Here is a 23,467-nt window from a genome sequence, read left to right as displayed (position 1 = left end):
ACAAATGAACGAGGACGAGGACAAGTAATTTCCAGCCTATAGTGCCTAGGGTAGCCCTTTTCCTGCTCATAGAGGGTGAATGTATTCCTGATCCATATATTTTTGGAAACCCCGAGAGGTGAAAGGGTGCAGTAAACGCTCCCAGAGTCACTCTGGAGCGCAGATCACTTTTGCTGTCAAGCCACCTTCCCCTTCCTTACCCCTACCATATAAGGAGAGGCAGCTGGCACGGGCGTCCCTAGGATCTAAAGATAGAGGCCCTTGTCTGGGACTCCAAAAGCCACAGGGCAGCTGGAGCCACCATGGAACGGTGAGTTTCAGACCACCATGGTACAAATCCTACTCCCTTGTCCTTCTCCCTGCAGATTCCCTGCCCCACATCTTGTAGAAGCTGCTGATTCTGCCCATATCCTTCGGTGCCCCGGACTCCCGGTCTCTGTGACTGTGGGGGAGAGGGCTGGTGTGAACTGAGTGTACCCTCCTTACTTCCCTTGTCTTTCCGGGTTCATTCTCACCGCTGTCACCCACTCCACCCACTCCCCTCCATCGGCTTCAGAGGCAACACTGTATAGTCTCCTCCCTCCGCCTCTCCTTTTTGCCTTCGGTCTTGCCCACCCCTACCAAGCCCCACCTCCACCCTCTTTAGGCAGCACGCCCGGACACTGTGGTACGACAGACCCAAATATGTTTTCATGGAGTTTTGTGTTGAGGACAGCACCGACGTGAGTGTGCTCATTGAGGATCACCGCATTGTGTTCAGGTAGTGGCCTTCCCCTCTGGGCGGGCCTGGTGTCTCAAGAACTGTCCCTTCCTATGCCTCGGCCTTACTGTCTCTTTAGCTGCAGGAATGGTGATGGAGTGGAACTGTGCAACGAGATTGAGTTCTATGCCAAGGTGAACTCCAAGGTGAGGACAGGGTAAGGATAGTCAGGTCTGAGCAGAAAGGCTGGCCGAGCAAGGAAACTGGGGGTTTATCCTAAAACCATGTCTAAGACTGAAGCTGTCTATTTGACAGGATTCCCAGGATAAGCGCTCTGGTCGCTCTATTACTTGCTTTGTGAGGAAATGGAAGGAGAAGGTGGCCTGGCCACGGCTCACCAAGGAGGATATCAAGGTGAGTGTGTGGGGAGAGGTCTACTTCATGTGTGCTCTATGCTCTATCCCTGCGCTCTCTCAGAGTACCCAGGCACCAGAGTTGCATCTGAGTTAAGGTTTGCCTTTCTTCTAATCAGTATTCAGTGATTCACCTGGGTCTTAAATAGTCTGAGATTTATATATTTCCTCCTCGTCTGGACTGCATCCATCAGGGTTCATCGGGGGAAGTTTTGTTTTGTTTGTTTGTTGTTTGATTTTGTTTTTTGTTTGTGTTTATTTGCTGTAGATTTTGAGGCAGGCTTTTTCTATGTAGCTCAGGTTGGCCTTGAACTTGCCATCCTTCTGTCTCATAATCTCGAATATTGACTTTACAGGTATGGACTCCTATGCCTGACTTTGTTGGGAGTTTGCTGCATATTTTCTGTCCTGTCTCTAATCCACCCTTCCCAGTGTGGTCTGTTAAACATGCGCTGACTGTCACTTTCACACTTGAAAGTCTTTGAAAGCTACTTCTCTTCTAAAAGCTGAAAGTTGGCCACCTACTGGCTGAATCTGACTTTTACATGCATTTTAGTAGTTTCTTCACAGCTAAAAAAAAAAGAAAAGAAAAGAAAAAGAAAATTATTTCCAGTTTGGTGGTGGCCTTTACTCCCAGCACTCAGGAGGCAGAGGCAAGCGGGTCTTTGTAAGTTTGAGGTCAGCCTGGTCTACAGAGTGAGTTCGAGGATAGCCAGAGCTACAAAGAGAAACCCTGTCTCGAAACAACAACAAAAATATTTTGAGGGTCTGGATAGGTGGCTTAGTGGTTAAGAGCACTGGTTGCTCTTACAGAGAACCTGAGTTCAATTTGCAGCTCCTCCATGGTGGCTCACAACCACCTATAACCCCGGTTCCAGGGGAGCCAACTCCTCCGTCTGACTTCCATGGGCATGTGGGACACATACATACAAGCAAACAAAGCATTCACACTCATAAAATTAAAAAAAAAATACATCTTAAAATAGATTTTGACTGGCTACTGACATTCACAGTTTTTTCTTTTTTGCTGACATTAAAAAAATGTACATTATGGCTGCCAGTGAGATGGCTCAGTAGATAAAGGTGCTTGCTGCCAAGCCTGAAGACCTCTGATCTGAGTTGAAGGCCCAGATTCCACATGGCGGAAGGAGGGACCCAACCCCCATAAGTGTGACATCCATTTGTCTGTAGTTACATGCCCCTCCCCATAAATAAATACATAAATGTGATTTTAGCATTTTTCTTGTAAATCATGGGACTGGAGAGATGGTTCAGCGTTTAAGCTACTTGTCCAAAGGATCCAGGTTCAGTTTCCAGTTAATGATAGCTCAGAGTAGAATTGTCTGTAACTCCAGTTTCAGAGAGCCAATGCCCTTTTCTGACCTCCATGGGCACCAGGCAGGAACTTGGTGCACAGATACAAGGGCAGACAAAATATTGCTGAGTGTAGTGCCACATGCCTTTAATCCCTACATGAGGAGGAGGCCTCGACAGGTGGATCTCTGTGAGTTTGAGATCACCCTGGTTTACAAAACAGTTCTAGGCTTAGAACACAAACACAAACAAAACAACACCCCCCATCTTTTAAATGAATATATATGCATGTATGTATATATGTATGTATGTATATATATATACATACATACATACATTTATTTATTTATTTTTCTTTTGTTTTGAGTCAGGGACTCATGTAATTTTATCTTGCTGTCATATAGCTGAGGATGATCTTGAACCCCTGGTTCTCTAGGCTTCACCTAAAAGTGTTATATGATAGGCTGTAGTATTACACCTGGCTTCAAATGTGGGCACTTCGGGATATGGTCCTAGCCATTTGTAGTCAGGATTTTCTTTGGGCCACTAGCTCTCAAATAATGGCATGGAGACTTATTATTAAATAGAAAGCTCAGCCTTGGTTCGGGCTTGTCCCACTAGCTTTTATAACTTAAACTAACCCATTTATTTTCATCTATGTTCCCTCACTTCTCTATACTGCCCAAGCACTTCTTCCACAGCTGACTTCCCAGAGTTCTCTCTCTGCTCTGAAGTCCCGCTTGTACCTCCTGTTAACTATAGGTTGTTCAGCTTTTTACTGTATCAATCGCAGCCATACATTTTACAGGGTATACAAGTATCCCACAACAAAGGGTTGCCTCTGACTCTAAGGGAATGCAGCTTGTCTGTCTTGCTTGGTTGAGTCCTAAGATGCTTTAAGTTGAGTTCCCTGTCCACACCAGCCCTTGGAGGATAGAACTCTGCGCTTTTTCAGACCTTGCTGTTCTTGGCATTGTGTTTGGCACTGAGTAGATGCTGGTGAACATTTGTAGATGCAGCTTGGAGGGCAGGTTGGCCAAAAGGGGTGCATGTGGGAACACTGTACTATACTGACCTCTCCCTCTGAGGCCTCCGACTATGCACATGCCCCTACTTTTTCCCTGTGCTCTTATTTCTGTCCTTCCTGCCTGTGACACCTGCGCTTCCTTTTGCAGCCCGTGTGGCTCTCTGTGGACTTTGATAACTGGAGAGACTGGGAAGGAGATGACGAAGTGGAACTGGCTCAGGTGGAGCATTATGCCGAGGTATGAGACACAGCATCCCCACGCCCACCTCTGTAGTTCTCTGTCATCAAGGCCAGGCAGGGGTATTGAAACTCCCTACGCAGGCTGCTCACTAGCTGCTGATATGCTGTATATGCCACTCTTTGTTTATTTAGCAGAAATGAAATTAGTATTAGTGAAATTCAAAACAGAAAAATTCAAGATTTATTATTTTATTTTTGAGACAGAGTCTTAACCATGTATCTCTGGGTGGCTTGGAACTTGCTATAGAGACTAGGCTGACCTGAAACTCACAGCTATCCACTTGCCTCTGCCTTCCTAGTACTGGGATTAAAGGTGTGTTCCACAGTGCCCACTGTTGTTATTTTTATTTTTGTGCGTGCATGTGTGTTGGATCCCTTGGAGCTAAAGTTACAGATGGTTGTGAATTGTCTGATGTGGGTGTTGGGAACAAAATTTGAATCCTCTAGAAGAGAAGCAGATACTCTTAGCTGCTGAGCCATCTTTAAAAAAGGCAATACATTTTATTTATTTATTTGGGAGGGACAGATACACACATGTCACAGAACCCATGTGGAGATTAGAAGACAACTTGTGGGTGTCTATTTTCTGTTTCTAACATGTGGGTCCCAGGAATTGAATTCATGTAATCAGGCTTACCAGACCATATTAGTAAAATTTCACACAGCTTCACTTACTATTTGCAAGTAGTGCCTACATTCTGTGAAAATGTTTTTGGTTGTGAGCCAAGCACTTAAGGACTGAGTCATCTCTCTGTTAAAATGTTAAAATATAACAAACCTCTTCCCACACTCTATAATATCCCCCCTCCCTGTGTGTGTCCTGTGTGTGTTTGTTTATTTATTATGTACACAGTGTTCTGTCTGCATGTATCCCTGCAGGCCAGAGAGGGCACCAGATCTCATTACAGATGGTTGTGAGCCACCACATGGTTGCTGGGAATTGAACTAAGGACCTCTGGAAGAGCAGCCAGTGCTCTTAACTTAGCCTGTGAGCAATCTTTGAAGATCTCTGAAATAAACTTTTAAGAAAAGATTTTAAGAAAAAAAAAAGGATCAGTTAACTTCTCTCCAACTAATGGGTAGGTCTGTGGCCATTCTCTCGTCACTAATATCCAGATTTCTCTTCCCTCACCCCTCACCCCCCCTCTCTCTGTGTGTGTGTGTGTGTGTGTGTGTGTGGTTTTGGAGGCTGTCCTAGAACTAGCTCTTATAGACCAGGCTGGTCTTGAACTCACAGAGATCTACCTGCCTCTGCCTCCCAAGTGCTGGGATTAAAGTCGTGTGCCACCACTGCCGCGCTCGCCCCTAATCTCTTGTGACTGTTTTTCTCTTCCCATTAGCTTTTGAACAAGGTCAGCACTAAGAGACCTCCCCCTGCCATGGATGATCTGGATGTAAGTAACACCTTCCTTTCAGCCTTTACAGATAGCATGTTAGAGCTGAAGACAGCTCAGTGGAAGAGTGCTTTCCCACCACGCATGAGGTCCATCCTCCAAAAAGGGTTAGTAGAACAAAACCACAAACATGTAGGAATGTGTATTCCATTCTCTAGCACACGTACACAGTAGTTCTCTGCATGTTAACTAAGTCTGAGCATTCTTTAAGCCTCCCGCTTCCTCCTCTCCATCCCAGAACAAACCTGGCAGGAGCAGTAACACCACTAAAAATTCTCGGTGGTTCAGCTTATTACCCAAAGTCAGAAACTTTGATCTTAGCTTCCTAAGATGTGCGACTTAGGATTTTAGGAGAGCAGGGTTGGGGGGATGGAGTGGGTGAGCAGCATCACTGAAGTTCACCTTAGAAATGACAGGTACTTTGTCTTCTCCTTTCAGGATGAGTCTGACAGTGCGGATGCAACAGCTAATTAGCCCTCTGTGGCAGCAGAGCTGGGGAGGAGCCTGTAGCTGCCTCCTGTCCCGCTGAAAAGCTGTGATGGGCCTTCATTGACTATTTTGTTATGAATCAGGACCCACTGAAACCTCTGACCTTTTGCAGAAGCTTTCTTTCTTCCTTTTTTCTTTTTTGGTGTTTCAAGACAGAACCTCAGTATGTAGCCCTGGCTGTTCCTGGAACTCCATCTGTAGAGCAGGCTGTCCTTGGAATTCACAGAGGTCCACCTGTCCTTACTTCCCAAATGCTGGGATTAAAGGCGTGCACCGCCGCCACCACCACCACCACCACTGCCTGGCCAGAATCTCTTCTTGCTGGTCTCTCCAGTGTGGTCCTCCTGCATCAGAGGGACTGTCTGCTGGGGCTTCTGACTTACATAAAATAATCTGTGCTTGGGATGCTGGTTTTTTTTTTTTTTTTAGACACATGTTTACATGTGGTAAAGAAAAGGCCAAAGAAGAAAGAGATTACAATAAATTCTAGGAGCAATGCCATTGCACTCTTCCCTGCCCTGGGAAGCTGCTTTCTCCAGAGATTCTGGCCCCTTTGCAGTGGGAAACTGTTGCCGGGCAGGCAGGCTCATATTCAAGCCAGGGGATTTCATCCCACGAAGGTAGATCCCTGTCACCCCTAGGCCCTTAACTTCCTGCGCATCTCTGTGGTTAAGACTGCATAGTGTATTTTTCAGAGACTAGGAGTCTGCTTCTCAGCACCCATAGCATGTGGCTCACACCTACCTGTAACTTGGTACACGTATACATAAATAAAAGTAAAACACTTTTTAAAATACAAATGATCATAAATCATAGATTTCTGAGGTATGTGGTTCAAATTTCTCCCCTATAGTTAAAAAGAAGTTACATGATGAAATATTATGGATGTTGGTTTATTTATTATTTATTCTTGGTTTTCCAAGACAGGGTTTCTCTGTGTAGCTTTGGAGCCTGCCTTGGAACTCTCTCTGTAGACCAGGCTGGCCTCGAACTCACAGAGTTCCCTAGTGCTGGGATTAAAGCCGTGGGCCACCACTGCCTGGCTGGATGTTGGTTTTAAATAAAATATTAACATACATTCCTTGGCTGTTTCTGTCCTACCCCTCTAATTTCCACTTCTTTAGTCCAAATTACATGGCCCCAAGAGCTAGCTGAAGAAAGTTCAGATCTAATTGTTGTAAGCATCTGAGCTGGATGCTCAGAAGGGATGGACAGGGATTCTGGCATTTGGGAGCCAAGGAATATGCCACAGCATAGCAGCTTACATCCCTGCTTCAGGGAAAGGCTTCCCCAGTGTATCAGCTTTGCTCTGGCAGGAGAGGGTTTCCCCAGCAAAGTTGGGACAGTTCAGCTCCAGCCCTCCAGCCAGTGGAGTGTAACAACTTCACTTTGCCAAAGGGAAGGTTTCCCTGGTAAAAAGTATTACAGCCCTGCTCCACTCTGCTCAGGGTCAGCTCTGCATCGCTCCTGTAAAAGAAGGTCTCGCCCGAACCTCATTCAAGAGATTTATTGGGAGGGAAGAATCTAGGAGGGCAGCAACCTGAACAGACACAGGGTTTATGTAGGGATTCTTAGGGGCTGGCTAGATCTGGTGCTCAGGGATTGGTTGGTTGGTTTTTTGCACAGGTTTCGGGCCAGGTTTGGCTCTGATTTCAGGGCCAAAGTTTGTTTCTTTCACTGATCCTTTTTAGCCTTTTGGCTCTAATTTTACGGCCAGGGTGTATTTCTTTCGCTGGCTCTGATCCCAGGGACAAAGTGTGTTTCTTTGGCACTGGTTTCAGGGTCAGGGTGCATTGCTTTGGTTCTGGTTGCAGGGCCAAAGTGTGTTTCTTTGGTTAGTTCTTTTCCCTTACAATTGTGAATTTCGTCTTGTGGTCTCTCAGTCTTAATACGGCGACAAAACAACACAACACCTGCAGTTATCAGTTTCAGTGTTTCCGTAAATTCGGTCAAACCCCGCCCCGTCCTTTACGTTTTCACGTTTGCGCAGAAACGCTTGAGAAAGTTTGTCCCAGGTCGCTCTCCGTCCCCTGCCCGGCGTTTCTGAGCCTGGAGTCTCCTGGGCCTAGGAGATAGCAATGGCGTTCCTGTGTCAACGGGACAGCTACGCACGGGAGGTGCGGGCTGGTGGGCTAGGGTCCTGAGACCAAGGGTTCCACTGGGAGGGAGGGCGAGGGCAGGCTGCAATCTCGGCGTAAGAAGGCTCACACTCACGTCCCTCTCTCTGCCCAGTTCACCACCACCGTGGTCTCCTGCAGCCCCGCCGAGCTGCACACGGACGCGAGCGGCGGCAAGAAAGAAGTACTGAGCGGTTTCCATGTGGTTCTGGAAGACACGCTGCTTTTCCCCGAGGGCGGGGGCCAGGTACCAGGAGCAGCCTCAGCCCGACCCCCTCCCAGGGACCCCCACACTCCTGTTAGCTCCTGCAGAAAGTGCGTTCGCTCTTTCTTAGCCTCAATAAAGCAGACGGGTTTGTCAGTCCATTGCATTCATTCAGCAAATGCTTATGTAGTTGTGACACGCAGTGTGTCACATTCCAGGCGCTGAAGATAAAGGGTGAACAAGACAGTGCCTCTAAATACATGGAGCGCTTACTGCTGACAATTCGGTATGCCAGGTATAAGTAATAATAATGCCACTAGAAATAACGATGGACAAAGGGAAGAGTGGTGAACGCTCTCCTGCTACTCCGCACAGATGTCTGTGAAGAGAAGGGGTGAGCCACTGTAGCTATTTAGTGGTTCTGGGACAAGAGGAAGATTTCAGGCAGACAGAATAACTGTGCAGAGGCCCTGAGGTGGTAATGAGCACGAACCTTTTACAGGGACTGAGAAAGACGCTGCTGGGAGAGTTCAGAAGAGGACGATGGCCTTCAGAGCCTGCTGGAGAGCCTGGCTACGGGGTACAAAAAGGAGATAGTGATAGCCATAAGTGGGCATCGTAAGAGAGGTTTGACTAGCCAGGTTGGTAGCATAAGCAAGGGTAGTGAACCCTGACAGAATCAGCTAAATCTAAGTGTAAATAAAATAATGCAGTGGTGCTTGTGGATGCTAGATCTTGTGGTGGATGTTGAGAACAGGCTAGAGGTGACCCTGGAAAGTGAGTGAGTCTAGTCCGCAGGGTCTTGGAGGGTGTATAAGCAATATAGATGCCAGGAAACAAGTGAGCCATGCATGGACAATCTGGAGCAAAGAAGTGGGCCAAGAGAATTCAGGAGACCTGTGAAGGGGAAAACACCAGTTCTTTTAATCACATGGAGATGTCCTGAGCCGCTAAAGAAAAACCCTTGACCCTCAGGTGTCCATAGAGTCTCCTGCTCTTATTTCTATTCTCCTCTCTCTCTCTCTCTCTCTCTCTCTCTCTCTCTCTCCCTCTCTCTCTCTCTCTCTCTCTCTCTCTCCCTCCTCTCTCTCCCTCCTCTCTCTCTCTCTCCCTCCTCTCTCTCTCTCTCTCCCTCCTCTCTCTCTCTCTCTCTCTCTCTCATATGCATATATGCCTGGAAGCACAGCCAGTGCTCTTAACCTCTGAGCCATCTCTTCAGCCCTCTATTCTTATTATTCTTAAAACTACACTTATTCATTTTTTTTTAATTTATACATGTGTGTTTGTGGGTGTGTTGTGGGAGCTGGTTATCTCCTCCCACTCAGGTCCCAGGGATCAAATTCAGGTTTTCAGACTTGGTAGCAGTCTGGTAGCAGACTTGGTATCTTCAACCTCTGAGCCATCTTATCAGCTCTGGACCCTTCATATTATACCACTTCCTTCAGTTTTCCCAGATTCCCCAAAACGATTAGGTCTCTTCAGATTTAGTTTCTATATGTCTTTAGATCTGTAGGTCTTATTTCTATTAATTATTTGGTTGGCACAGTGCCTTGTAAGTGGCTGGCACTTGATACTTTTCTAAATGATGATTATTTTTTAATCTAATCTGGTATCAGTGTTGGGACCGAGTGGTTAAAGGCAGGAACACTCAGGTCACTTTAGAGACTATTAAAGATAGTCTGAGTGACAACAACGAGGATTAAGGATCTGTGGGTTTTACTAAGATCTTCAACACTGTACTTCTTTTTGTTTCAATTCCGCTATTCTGCCCTAAAGAACAACACACATACGTGTCCAAAAAGAGGACAGGAAACCCTGTCATAGAACAAAATGGGTCACCTCCCTTGACATTGTCCCCTCTTCCCCGAGGAAGTTCAGTGCCTGGGTCTGCCTCTCTGAGAGCTACCTCCTGTAGAGTCTTTGCATCTTGGTAGGGTGAGACCTGCCCTAGTGTTGATGACTTTTCTCCCCAGCCTGATGACCGTGGTACCATCAATGACATCTCTGTGCTGAGAGTGACCCGTCGTGGGGCCCAGGCTGATCATTTCACACAGACACCTCTGTCCCCTGGGAGCCAGGTCCAGGTCCGGGTGGACTGGGAGAGGAGATTTGATCACATGCAGCAACATTCAGGTAAGGCCACAAGATGGGGACATACAGGGAGATGTGCTGTGAATATCAGTGTCATAGTGGCGGAAGTGGGTTTCAATTCTGTAGGAGATGAATATGCTTAGAATCACCTTTGATTTAGGCAGTATACTACAGTAAGTATGAAAACAACATGAACATTAAAGTTCTAGAAAAACTACTGGCCTTTTTTTCCCTCCATTTTTGTTGTTTTGACTTTTGGGGTTTTTTTTGTTTGTTTGTTTGTTTGTTTGTTTTTGAGACAGGGTTTCTCTGTGTAACAGTTCTGGCTGTCCTGGGACTCCCTCTAGCCAAGCTAGTCTCCAACTCACAGAGATCTATCTGCCTGCCTCTGCCTCCCAAGCGCTGAGATTATAGGCATGTGCCACCACTGCCTGGCTTTCTCTGTTTTACAGATATTTTTATTTTTACTTATGGGGGGGTTATGCATGTGTCACATTATGCCTGTGGAGGTCAGAGGACAACTTGTGGGAATCTGTTCTCTCCTTCAACCTTATGGGCCCTGGGGGTTGATCTCAGATTGTCAGGCAACACCTTACTCATTGAGCCATCTCGCCAGCCCTTTCTTGGCTTCTTCTTGGGGGGGGGGGCAGGGTTTTACTAGGTAGCCTTGGTTAGCCGAAAACTCAATATGTAGATCCCGCTGACCGCTTAGCTCTCACAGTTACTGCCGGCTAGGAATGCTCCCACTACATGTCTCTATCTGGACGTCTTGAGGGCTTTCAGATTTATAATGTCCAAATGAAATGGAAGGTGATCGTCTTCCACTTGGGCTCTTTGGAAATAGTGAGCCAGTCACTCAGTGTTGATTTATTCTCAGTTATCTTTCTCCTTCCATCCACCACAGTCATCGTGGTCGCAGCCGTCCCCAGCCACCCTGTGGACCTCTCATCCAGTCTTGCTCCTCGCCTCTCTGTCTCTTGCAAGCCCAGATAGCCTTCCTTTCCTACCATTAAGGATTAAATCCAGGGCCTCATGCCATAGAGCAATCGTTTATTTTCTTGCTGTGCTGCAGATTGAACCCAGAGCCCTGCTTGTGCCAGCCACACCCTCTGTCACAGAGGTAAATCCAAGCTTCAGAGCAGTCCCTTAAAAAAAAAAAGAGAGTCAGATCATCTCACTCCCTTGCTCTTAAGAATCTTCCAGTTGTTCTGTGTGGAAAGCCATTCTCCTCACCAGGGCCTACAGCCCTAGTGGCACTGCTCGTGGATGCCCCAGCTTCACCGGGACCTCACCACAGCTTGCTGCCTGCACCCCCCACCGCACCTCCCCTTTTGAACCTGTCTCTGGCACAGACCCTGCCTCCTTCCTCCTCAAGGCTTTGACTGTTTGTTCCTTATGTGTCCCGGTTAATTCTTCCTCCTCTTTTTCTTACCGTCTTCTCCCTTCTCATCAGTCAGGAGTACAGCTGCATCTCTGACACCCCGCCCTGCATTCTGCATGTGGCAGGTGTTCAGTAAGCATTTGTCAGGAGGATGAATGACACACAGCAGAGCTTCAGCTCAGATCCCGCCTTGGCCAGTTGTTGTGAAATAGCATTGTGACGCTGCCAGGAGAATTCTCATGGTGATCTCCCTCCACCTCTCCTTTTCAAGGCTAGAACTTGACTTAAGGCCTTACACTTGCTAGGCAAGCACTCTACCACTGAGCTAGACCCCCCAGCCTCTGTCAATGTTCTCAGTAATGTATCTAAAATGCCTGGCAGGCCTTCAGTGAAAATCTCTGAGATTATGTTGTCATGGAGACATGTGGCTGGGCTTCTCAATTTGCTCCTGTCTCTTGCTCTCGCTTAGGGCAACATCTCATCACCGCAGTAGCTGACCATCTCTTCGGGCTGAAGACAACATCATGGTGAGTAGAGGGCACACCTAGGATGTGATAGGTCCCTGATTCCCACTTCTGTTCCCAGTGATGGGTTAGGGTAGGAAATAAAAGGGAGTTGTCTCTCTTTCCTTCTTGAAGACTGGGTCATCGCAAGACCTTGTCTTTTTCTGTTTGTTTGTTTTGTTTTTTGGTTTTTCCAGATAGGGTTTCTTCTCTGTGTAGCTTTGGAGCCTCTCCTGGCACTGGCTTTGTAGACCAGGCTGACCTTTCCCAGCAACCACGTTGGCTCACAACCATCCATAATGAGATCTGGTGCCCTCTTATGGCCTGCAGGTAGACTGCAGGCAGAACACTGTATACATAATAAATAAATTAATTAATTAATTAAAAAAAAAAGTGAGAGCAGGGACATCTGCCTTGGCTTGTTAAAGAACAGAGTTTAGATCCCAGAGCGAAAGTATGGTACTGCCACTGCATGCCTTTGGTCATGTAACTCACGGTGCTACATTTGTAAAATGGGAATGGCATTCCCTATCTAGGATTTTTTTTTTTAGGGTGTGTGTGTGGATTCAATAACGAAGTTATTTATATGGATTATGTTTCCTTTTTCTTTCTTTCTTTTTTTTTTTTTTCCCCCAGGTTGGGGGTGGTTTTGAGACAGGGATTCTCTACGTAGCTTTGGAGCCTGTTCTGGAACTAGCTCTGTAGACCAGGCTGGCCTCGAACTCATAGAGATCCGCCTCCTCTGCCTCCTGAGTGCTGGACATTTGTTTCTCTTTTAAGATATTGTCTTTCTGTCTAGCCCTGACTGGCTGTGTAGTTTGAGGTTGGCCTGGAATTCACACCAGTTAGGGTTAAAGGCATGGCTCCACCCGGCTGTTATAGGTGTATTGGAAGGCGAACTTAGAGTCCAGTCCTCCTCTGTCATCTCCCAAGCACTGGGATTATGGGGAAGCACCTCCAGGCTCAGTGTGAACATTCCTCATGAACTTCCAGCTCAGTGTGAACATTCATCATGAACTTCCAGCTCAGTGTGAACATTCCTCATGAACTTTCACTGCGCTGCTTTTTCTGGCAGGGAGTTAGGGAGACTCCGGAGTGTGATTGAGTTGGACAGCCCTTCTGTGACTGCAGAGCAGGTAGCAGCCATTGAACAAAGCGTCAATCAGAAAATCAGAGACCGACTACCTGTGAGCGTTCAAGAGCTGAGCCTGGATGACCCTGAGGTGGAGCAGGTAAGAGGACAGCCAGGCACCATTTCCGAGGAGCGGCTCTTCAAGGGCCCCTCATGAAATTTCAGACAGTCCTGTTCCCTCCCCTCTGTTCCAGGTGAGGGGCCGGGGTCTGCCAGATGATCATGCTGGGCCCATTAGAGTTGTTACCATTGAGGGTGTTGATTCTAACATGTGCTGCGGGACCCACGTGAGCAATCTCAGCGACCTTCAGGTAAGTGAGGATGGGCTGTGGCGTGTGTGAGGGCAGGTTACTGGCGAGCGGGATTGGGAGTGGCAAGTGAGTCTCAAGTCCTTGCTTCAGAGCCAAAGAGGGGTGTCTAATCTCTGGCCTTCATGTCCTGTGTATGTTACTCCTTTTGTGTAGGTCATTAAGATTCTGGGCACTGAGAAAGGGAAAAAGAACAAAAGCAACCTGATTTTTCTGGCTGGGAACCGGGTACTGAAGTGGATGGAACGAAGTCATGGGAGTGAAAAAGCCCTGACCACACTGCTTAAGTATGCCCCGCCCCTCCCCTGCTCCTTAGCAGTCTCACCTGCAAGGTAGACGGAATAATCTACTCTGGACAGTAGTTCACGCACAACAGAATGGTTTATTCCTCAGTGTCCTTCCTCCCAGTCGCTGAAGGGACCTTTGAATGTTCCTGTCTTGAGGGAGGCACCCCAGCAAGGAGGGTTCATTGACTTATGTCCTCTCAGTTCTGGAAGCACCTGGGCAGTTGGCCAGTCTCCGTTAACCGCTGTCTTATAGGTGTGGCGTGGAGGATCACGTGGAAGCGGTGAAAAAGCTCCAGAACGCCACCAAGCTCCTGCAGAAGGTGATTCTGTGGGGGTGGGGAGGGCTTGGGCTCTGCCAGGGCTGACGTGTGTGTGGATGGTCAGGGGGGGTTTGAGGGCCCACGGGAGGAGGTAATGGTACCCTCTGTTACCTTCCCCACCTGTCTGAGTTCTCACATCCATTGCAGAACAACCTGAGTCTCCTCAGAGACCTGGCTGTGCACACAGCCCACAGCCTCAGGAGCAGCCCAGACTGGGGAGGTGTGGTTACCCTCCACAGGTGAGAAGTTAGGGGCTGGAGGGAAGGCCAAGGGCTGAGAGGGCCAGGGCTCAGCCTCTCCCAAGAATGCAGTGCACAGGGGGATGTGGGTTGCTAAGTGGTCACTAGGCTGAGTAGACCACAGGAGGTGTGTCCCTGGACTTGCTGGAACGCCTTCACTGTAACTATGTAGCCTTCATTAGCTCATTTACTGGCCGACTAGCCTTCATTAGCTCATTTACTGGCCGCCCTCACCATCTAACAGATCTCCCAGTAGTTTGGGGATCCTTTGCTTGTGAATGAACTACCAAGACCGAGGGGGTCTTCTCTGTCCTGAGGGATCTGGGACTCTGTCTGTATGCTCATATAGGAAGCAATAGATCCGCCTGTTGTTGGCCTGCCTCAAGAGGAGGAGCCAGGCCTCCTGCAGGGTCACGGCCCCGCCTCACCCTGGGTCTCATCTGTGTCCTTTATAGGAAAGAGGGCGATTCAGAGTTCATGAATATCATCGCCAATGAGATTGGGTCAGAGGTAAGAGAGGCAGAGGCCCGGGAAGAATGACTGAGGGAGGTAGCTCAGCCAGAGTCCCCTCATGTTAACGCACTAAAGAGCTGAAAAAAGTTCACCCAGATTAGTTTTCCTAGCACTTGCCACGATCCAAGCTCTGTTGTTACAGAAGCTCGAAAGCCACCTAGATTGTGTGCTGAGAGAATATTGGGGTCCAAGACCCCCCGGAGGCGTCTGCTTCAGGGTTCACTTGCCTCTCTTCATCCTAGTAGTCTAGCATAGGAGATTGCCGGGTCTCTTATGCCCTTATTTTAACCCTTTATGGAATACCTCCCTGGGGCTCAAGCCTCAGGTCTCTGTTATTGTGCTCTCTACACAACACTGATGGTCACGGATCCCGTGTTCTAGCCTGAGAGACATGTGTAATGTCAGTCAGCACTTGTAATTTGGAGTGGTAAATACTAGAGGCAGAACCCATTACCTAAAGGGTAAAGAGGCTTCAGGGCCAGGCAACGAAGCCTACTTAGAGGTACTTGAGAGGTGGTCTGGTTCGGCAAAGATGGGAAAGGGTGACAATGAGATCATGAAAGGTAGCTTCTGCTCAGTACATCAGCACAGTCGGCAGCCTCCTGCCTCCTCTTAGTGTTTAAGCTCCTGGTCCTTCTCATAAAGCTTGGAGGCCCAGGATGCCAGAGTGGAAGGCTGTGCCATCAGCCGTCAGTGACATCTCTGGTTTAGAGGAAGTTACCTGTTTGACTCAGGAGAGTGTGGGGCTTAGGGGAGTTGACTCCGTGTGTGCTCATCTGTCTCCTTGTCTCACCTCCTAGGAGACCCTCCTGTTCTTAACTGTGGGGGAAGAGAAAGGTGCTGGGCTCTTCTTACTGACGGGGCCAGCAGAGGCCGTGGAGACCCTGGGGCCCAGGTAATGCGATATGGGTTCCTGTGCGGTGGGGAAGCTGTATACTTGTGACATACTGATGCAGCCCTGTGCTAGTTAGCAGGGGGTCACATGTGTGACCTTGGTTCACAGAGGAATGTGAGGCAGGATGAGCAGGTGTGGTCTGACACCCGTACTCCTAGTCTGACAGATTAGGGACCATACATCATGCACTTGAGGTCTCATAGTTAAAGAATGAGATTCAAGTACAGGGATTTTGTTTGTTTTAAAGAAAATTTTGATTCCTAGGGCTAGGTGTTATGTGACAGATGTCTCCTCACCCCAGATTGGAGTCCAACAACAGACCAAAGTAGGGACACCACCCAAGTCTGACTTGGTGAACAATGAGTTTTATTGGGGTTTCTTACAGGAATATGGGTGAGGGGTTATTTACAAGAGAAAAATGACTCAAAGACAGCCATGTCACCAGAGCCCACCCCAGCATGAGTGTCACAAAGCTGCCTGACTCTGCCTCCTGAACTCTGGGATTAAAGGCATGCGTTACAATGCCTGGTTTATTTTCTTGTTTTAAATTGACTCCTGTTCTTTTGTGCATTAGAGTTTTCAGTTATTATTGGTTCTCTGGAATATGTGTTCCTTGGAAACATTGAAGGAAAATATAATTATTTATAATGGAGATTCCGAACAGGCAGCCACATCTGGCCTGGAGTCTGGTTTGGCTTTTCCTTCCTTCCCTCCCTCCTTCTGTCCCTCCCTCCCTCCCTCCTTCTGTCCCTCCCTCCCCCCTTTTCTTTTTCTTCCTACAGCCCTGGCTAGTTTCTAAATCCTGATCCTCCTGTCTCCACTTCCCAAGTACACATGTATCTTTTTGTTGTTGTTTTTCTTGTTTGTTTGTTTGTTTGTTTGTTTTTGGTTTTTTTTTTTTTTTTTTTTTTTTTTTTTTTGATAGTCTCCAAAGCTGGCCACTAGAAGCTGAAGAAAGCAATGAAATGAATTCTTCCCTTGAGCCTTCAGATAAGACCACAATCCTGTAGCCATCTCAATTTTGGTCCAGTGAGGCCAATTCTAGACTCCAGGACTGCAAATTAATAAATATGTATTTTTCTAAGTCTCTAGGTTTATAGTAATTTGTTGTATCCATGATAGGAAATGAATATACCCCCTATCTAATAGTTCCTCTGCCACCTTCAGCCTCTAGCAGAGAGACATTTGTTTCAGATGATGGTTTATGGAAGCCAGAGGGTGGGAGGTTAGTGGAGGGCTGGCCCTACCATAAGGCTACCAGGGGCTGCTCATATTTGCTGCAAAGAGTCTCACACTTGTAGCAGTGTCTGGTTCCTCGAAATCTCCTTCCTGTAGACCCTGAGGTCTGCCCTTGGGTTTTGACTTTCCACAAACCATCTCCTTAACTATTTCTCCGTTCTCTAGGGTGGCTGAAGTCTTAGAAGGCAAAGGAGCAGGGAAGAAAGGCCGCTTCCAGGGCAAGGCCACCAGGATGAGCCGACGGGCAGAGGTGCAGGCACTTCTGCAGGACTATATCGGCACACAGAGTGCTGAGGAGTGAGGGCCAGGATGCGCGTCCCTGTGCCCACAGCAGTCTCGGACAGTAAATTGGCGTGACTCAAAATGTTTGTGTGCCGTCTCTTATGGTCACATGCATAACTTGCACAGTGCATTCCAGTGTGCTTATGTGATTAACCCCTGTGTGACCAGTTCCAACTTGGCTCCTTCTAGGTGTGGGTAACCTCTGTGAGTAGACATTAAATTAGTGAAATGGACTGATTGAAGCTGAAAGCTTCTTGCTTATGGCTTAGCCTCATCCACATCTCCTTGCTTTATTTTGTGTCTGTTTTTTTGTTTTGTTTTGTTTTGTTTTTGAGATAGTCTTTTAATGTCACCCAGGTTGGCCTCCTCACAATCCTAAATGCTGAGATTATAAGCATAGGCTACCAGGCTTCAGACCTTGGTTTTTGTGTGTGTATGTGTGTATGCACACATGAGTATGGAGACAAGAGCATTTGTCCTCAAGCCACTGTCTACCTCATAATGTTTTCTTTGTTTGTTTGTTTATTTGTTTGTTATTACAAGAGCATCTCTACTGGCCTGGAACTCAGCCAGTAGGCTATGCTGGTCAGTGAGTCCCAAGGACCCTCCTGTCTTGGCCTCCGCAGCACTGGGATTTATAAGCACACACCATCACGCCTGCCTGACTTTTTTTTGTGTGTGTGTAACCTTGCCTGCCCTGGATCAAGTCAAGTCCTCAACTTTGTAACAACTGCTTTGTAAACTGAACTATTCCCCAGCCCTTCAGACTTCTTTGTGTTTCTGTGGGTGCAGGTATAAATGTGTGCTCTCTCTCTCTCTCTCTCTCTCTCTTTCTCTCTCTCTCTCTCTCTCTCTCTCTCTCTCTCTGTGTGTGTGTGTGTGTGTGTGTGTGTGTGTACAGGACAGAAAGCTCTCAGGCATCTCTGTCCCTTATGTTGTGCACAGTCTCATGTTTCTCCCAATCACTGTTTACTATAGGCTATCTGACCCTGTAGCTTCCAGGCTGTTCCCCTCCCTGCCTCCCATCTCATGAAGGATTGTTGAGATTACAGTTGCATGCTTCTGTGTCCTGCCTCTTTACAGGAAACAGCTTGTGTGAATCAATTCCCTGTACTGTGTGTATTCTAGGGATCGAACTCAGGTTCACAGTCTTCAAGCCTTTACCTACTGAGCCATCTTGCCAACCCCACATCCAGCTTTTTCAGTGGTGTTCAGGGATCTGAAATCAGATTATCAGGCTTGCACAGCAAGCACTTTCGCCTCCTGAGCCATCTCTCCAGCCCCATGGACATATCACAAGGGCACCAGTCACATGAGTGCTCTCCCCACCACATAATTGTACCCTAACGGCTGCAGCCTCCATACTGCCACTGGGGAGCTAGGATGAGGGTTTTCAGGGGACGCAGCACTGAGACCACAGGGGGTATAATAAGGCAGTGGTGGACCGGGCAGCCATCCTTCCTCAGCACTTCTCAGCTGGACTCTGTTCAGCTGAGCATGAGTGGCCAGATGCCCTATTCAGACTTGGACTCACTTCTGAACAAGTCACCTTGCTGGGCAACTCTGGACGTCTGGCTTACTGTTGAGGCACTCCCTGGCTTCCAGTTTCTTGACCTGAACTTGGGGACATGAGCACGCTGTCCTAAGAGAGAAGGAACTTTTTGAAATAACTCAATTAGGAAGCAGCATAAACAGTGGGGCAAACTCCATGAAACAGTAATTAGCTGTGAAAGCAGGATAAAGAAGCAGTTTGAACTGGCCACATCACTCAAGCCTGTCAAGAGAGTTCTTAATGCAATGTCTGGGGTCAAGAGCCGAGTGTGCTATCTGACCTGACGAGGTCCACCAGCAAGCACAGCAGAACAGGGTTATTTGTTAGAGAAGATTTTTAGAGGGGCCTGGCCCAGCAGTTAAGAGTGCTTGCTGCTTTTCTGGAGGTCCGGAGTTTGGTTCCCAGTACCCATATTGGGTAGCTCAAGTCACCTGTAACTTCAGCTCCAGTAGCTCCCATGCCCTTTTCTGGCCTCAGGCCTCATGTAGCATACACATATAAATAGACTTAAAGGGATTTTATTATGGGCTGGAGAGGTGGCTCCGTGGTTAAGAGCATTGGCTGCTCTTCTAGAGGACCCAAGTTCAATTCCCAGCACCCACATGGCGGCTCATAGTCCCAAGGGATCTAACTCCCTCTTCTGGCCTTTTTGGTCACCAGGCATAATTATACACAGCACATTCAGACAAAACACCCATACACCCATATAATTAAGCTCTCAAAAATTGTAAAGGGGGGCTGGAGAGAGGGCTCTGGTTAAGAGCACTGGCTACTCTTCCAGAGGATTCAGTTCCCAGCAACCACACTATAAATCCAGTTCCAGCGGGTCAGACACACACGCAGGCAAAACACCAATGCACATAAGAAATCATCACCCTTGGTCCTGGGTGAAAACCTATAAGTCAGCCATTCTATGCCAGAATGCCTGTTTTTTTTTGTTTTTGTTTTTTCCTGAATGAGAACTTAAATAAACTCTAGGGCGCTGTCTGGTGCTTACAGGAAAACAGAGCACGCCCTGATGAAAACCTGTGGGAGAAAGTGCCATTGTTTTCTACTCCTGAATCTGAGTCAACCATGGCTGAAGTGTCCTTAGCAGAGGGCAACCTCGGCAGTTGGAGACAGTGATGGAGGAGTTTCCTACTTCCTCTAGGAAAATGTGCCTCTGTGCTGTGTCAGCTGGCAGTATGCCTGGCTCCACACTCTGAGCAACAAGAGCAGGCCTTTCCAGACTATCCCGGGGCTGTGCTCAGAGCCAAAGAGGCTCTCATGAGGACAGCCTCCTGTCTGCCGAAGCCTTTCCTAAGGTCCTATGTGCAGCTGAGACCTCTTGGTAAAATTCCTTTTTTTTTTTTTTTTTTTTTTTTTTCTTAAAATGCCAGCCTCACACTGGCCATGCATTGTCTGAGGTCCTGACTCTCAAACACTTGAAGACCCCACCAACCCCAAATCTAAGTGGGGTAGATGGGGGAGGGCACTGGGTAGATGCTGGTCAAAGAGTAGAAATTTACAAAGCTGGTGTTCTGGCACAAGCCTGTAACCTCTACACTCACCAGAGTAAAGCTGGAGGGTTGCCTTGAGGTAGAGGCCACCTGGGCTATGTAAATAAGAAAAGGGTGTGTGTGTGTGGGGGGGGGGGGGGGGAGGGTGGCCGGGTCTGAGGAGGCAGCTCAGTCAGTTTGTGTGTGTGGGGGGGCAGGGGTGAGAGATCCTGCCTCAAAAAAATAAGTTGGTGAGGGCTGGAGAGATGGCTCAGAGGTTATGAGCTCTGACTGCTCTTCCAGAGGTCCTGAATTCAATCTCCAGCAACCACTCAGCAACTCACAACTATATATAATAGGACCTGATACCCATACATGCAGAGCACTCATACATAAAAATATAAATAAATTTAATTAAAAAATAAGTTGGTGGAGAGCAGTAGAGGAAGATGCCTGACATTAACCTTCAGCCTCCAACATATACAAGGGCATTCAACACACAAATGAACAGGTATACACACTTTTTTTTTTCTTTTTTGAGACAGGGTCTGTCTATGTCTCTACATAGCCTGGTTATCCTGGAGCTCATTTAGCTCAGGTTGACCTCAAATTCATCTGCCTCCCAAGTGCTTGGATTAATGATCTGAGCCACTATGTTCAGCAATATTTTTTAGGGTTGCAGAATAATTTAAGATCTCTGCAGTTGCTGGGTGGTGGTGGCCCACACCTTTAATCCCAGCACTTGGGAGGCAGAAGCAGGTAGATCTCTGTGAATTTGAGGCCAGCTTGGTCTACAGAGCTAGTTCTAGGACAGCCTACACAAAGAAACCCTATCTCAAAAAGATAAAAAAGCAAATCAAAACAAAAAACAAAAAAAAAAAATCTGGATTAAAAGTACATCTTCCCACTTCAAATTATGGGACTCGAGAGAGCACTAGCTGCTCTTCCAGAGGACCCAGGTTCAATTCCAGCACTCACATGGCAGCTCACAGTCATTCTAGGGGATCCGATACTCTCATACAGATATACGGGCAGGCCAAACAGCTATGCACATAAAAATAAATAAATCTGAAAAAAAAAAAAAAAAGAGCTCTATAGTCACCAGGTGGTGATGGTGGCGCACGCCTTTAATCCCAGCACTTGGGAGATGTGAGCCTGAGACCAGCCTGGTCTACAGAATGAGTTCCAGGACAGGACAGCCATTGCAGTTACACACACAGAGAGAGAGAGACCCTGTCTCTAAAAAAAAAAAAAAAAAAAAAAAAAAAAAAAATCTCTACAGTCTTTCATGGTAACTATACTTAAAAACAACTACCGTTCTTTATTTTTTTGGGGGGTGGGTGGGGTAGGAAGGTTCACTGGGGATCAGTCCCAGGCCATCACACTTGCTAGGCACTGAGCCACACTTTCAGCACTGCTGGATTCTTAAGATTTGTAAAGACAATAGATGGTGAATGCTGTGACCACTAAAATAATGATGCAAGCTGGGTCATACATACAGCAGCTCACTGAGCTATTCTACAGTGTACACACACTTCAGAATATCAAGTATGTGATAAATACATGCCACTTTTTGCTAATTAAAATAAATAAAGCTACTGGGCAGTGGTGGCACACGCCTTTAGTTCCAGCACTCAGGAGGCAGAGGCAGGCGGACCTCCATGAGTTCAAAACCAACCTGGTCTCCGGTCTAAGAGCTAGTTCCAGGACAGCCTCCAAAGCCACAGAGAAACCCTGTCTCAAAGAAAACCCGTAAATAAATAAATAAATAAATAAAGCAAGCCAGCCAGCCAATGGTGGCGCACGTCTTTAGTTCTAACACTTGGGAGGCAGAGGCAGATAGTCCCTGAGTTCCAGGACAGCCTATTCTCCAAAGCAAGTACCAGGACAGCCAGGGCTGCACAGAGAATCATTGTTTCCAAAGATTAAATAAATAAATAAATAAATAAATAAATAAGGCCAAGGAGTTTCAGAAACAACACTTCTGTGAACAAAAAAAAAAAAAAACAAAACAAACAAACAAAAAAAAAAAACCTTCTTATCTGCTTACAGCAAGATACACTTTTGCTGTTGCTGTTGACTTGATGGAGCCCAGAGTTCATTCACTCATTTACTCAGGCTGTTTATAGAAAGCTGAGCATACGCTGAGTGTGTCCTAATTAAGCTCCCGAACTCACTAGTAACACAGCCTTAGCCGTTGCTCTAGCTGAGGAGAAGAAAGGCTGATAGGAAGAGAAAGAAAGGTAAGAAGGAAAGGAAGGAAGAAATGAGGGAACACTCAAAACAGGAAAATAATCACCAGAGATGTAGCCAGGTATGGTGACCCAATCATGGTGGTGCACACCTTTGATTCCAGCCCTCTGGAGGCAGAGAGAGGTGGGTTTCTGAGTTCAATGCCAGCCTGGTCTACAAAGCAAGTTCTAGGAGAGCCAGGGCTACACAGAGAAACAATCTCAAACAAACAAACAAACAAACAAACCAAAACAATACAAAGAAACCCTGTCTCAAAAAAATCACACACATGCCAGGCGGTGGTGGCCTTTTAGTCCCAGCACTCGGGAGGTAGAGGCAGGCCTGTGAGTTCAAGACCAGCCTGGTCTACAAGAGCTAGTTCCAGAGGACAGCCTCTAAAACCACAGAGACCTTGTCTTGAAAAACCAAAAAAAAAAAAAAAAAAAAAAATCTCACACACACACACACACACACACACACAAAGAACCACCAGAGAGGAGACAACTCATGGCTTGGTTTGGTTCCCAGCATCCACAGGTAGCTCACAACCATCCATAATATCTGTTCCAGGGGATCCACTACCCTCTTCTGATCTCATGGGCACCAGGGCACATACATGGTGCCCCTACATATATCCACACAAAATACACATAAATCTAAAATATTTTTTTGAGGAAAATGATAAGATTCTCAACCTGTTGGCTAAGACCAAGAGTAGTATTTGTTCTTGTTGGTTTAATATCTGATACATTCTTTATCCGAGAACATTTTTGTTGTGTGTGTGTTTAAGATTTATTTATTTATTATGTATACATTGTTCTGCCTGCATGTATCCCTGCAGGCCAGAGAGGGCACCAGATCTCATTACAGATGGTTGTGAGCCACCATGTGGTTGCAGGGAATTGAACTCAGAACCTCTGGAAGAACAGCCAGTTTTCTTAGCCTCTGAGCTATCTCTCCAGCCTCTGTTTTGTTTTGTTTGTTCATTTTGTTTTTGTTTGTTTTTTTTTCAGGACAGGAGGACAAGGTTTCTCTGTGTAACATCTCACTGACCAGGCTGGCCTCAAACTCATAGAGATCCATCTGCCTTTGCCTCCGCACTGTTGGAATTAAAGG

General features: G+C 47.0%; 1 protein-coding gene and 1 pseudogene across 1 annotated transcript; both read left to right on the top strand.

Moving 5' to 3' along the window:
- The first annotated feature begins 285 nt into the window (after positions 1-285).
- LOC127216738 (alanyl-tRNA editing protein Aarsd1) lies at positions 286-17,353 on the top strand. Its single transcript, XM_051177558.1, has 17 exons — positions 286-310; positions 647-760; positions 840-906; positions 1,016-1,114; positions 3,603-3,692; positions 5,035-5,088; positions 7,810-7,941; positions 9,873-10,032; positions 11,841-11,898; positions 12,950-13,106; positions 13,201-13,317; positions 13,471-13,601; positions 13,855-13,921; positions 14,069-14,160; positions 14,616-14,670; positions 15,474-15,568; positions 16,973-17,353. The coding sequence occupies exons 1-17, from the start codon at positions 303-305 to the stop codon at positions 17,106-17,108; spliced, it is 1,632 nt and encodes a 543-aa protein (XP_051033515.1). The 5' UTR covers positions 286-302; the 3' UTR covers positions 17,109-17,353.
- A 5,680-nt stretch (positions 17,354-23,033) lies between these two features.
- Positions 23,034-23,208, top strand: LOC127221708 (uncharacterized; annotated as a pseudogene).
- Positions 23,209-23,467: the final 259 nt, after the last annotated feature.

This window comes from Phodopus roborovskii, unplaced genomic scaffold (assembly GCF_943737965.1).
Source record: "Phodopus roborovskii unplaced genomic scaffold, PHOROB, whole genome shotgun sequence".
NCBI classification, from domain to species: domain Eukaryota; kingdom Metazoa; phylum Chordata; class Mammalia; order Rodentia; family Cricetidae; genus Phodopus; species Phodopus roborovskii.
Note: the sequence above shows the minus strand (reverse complement) of the source record. Positions and strands in the feature narration are given on the sequence as shown.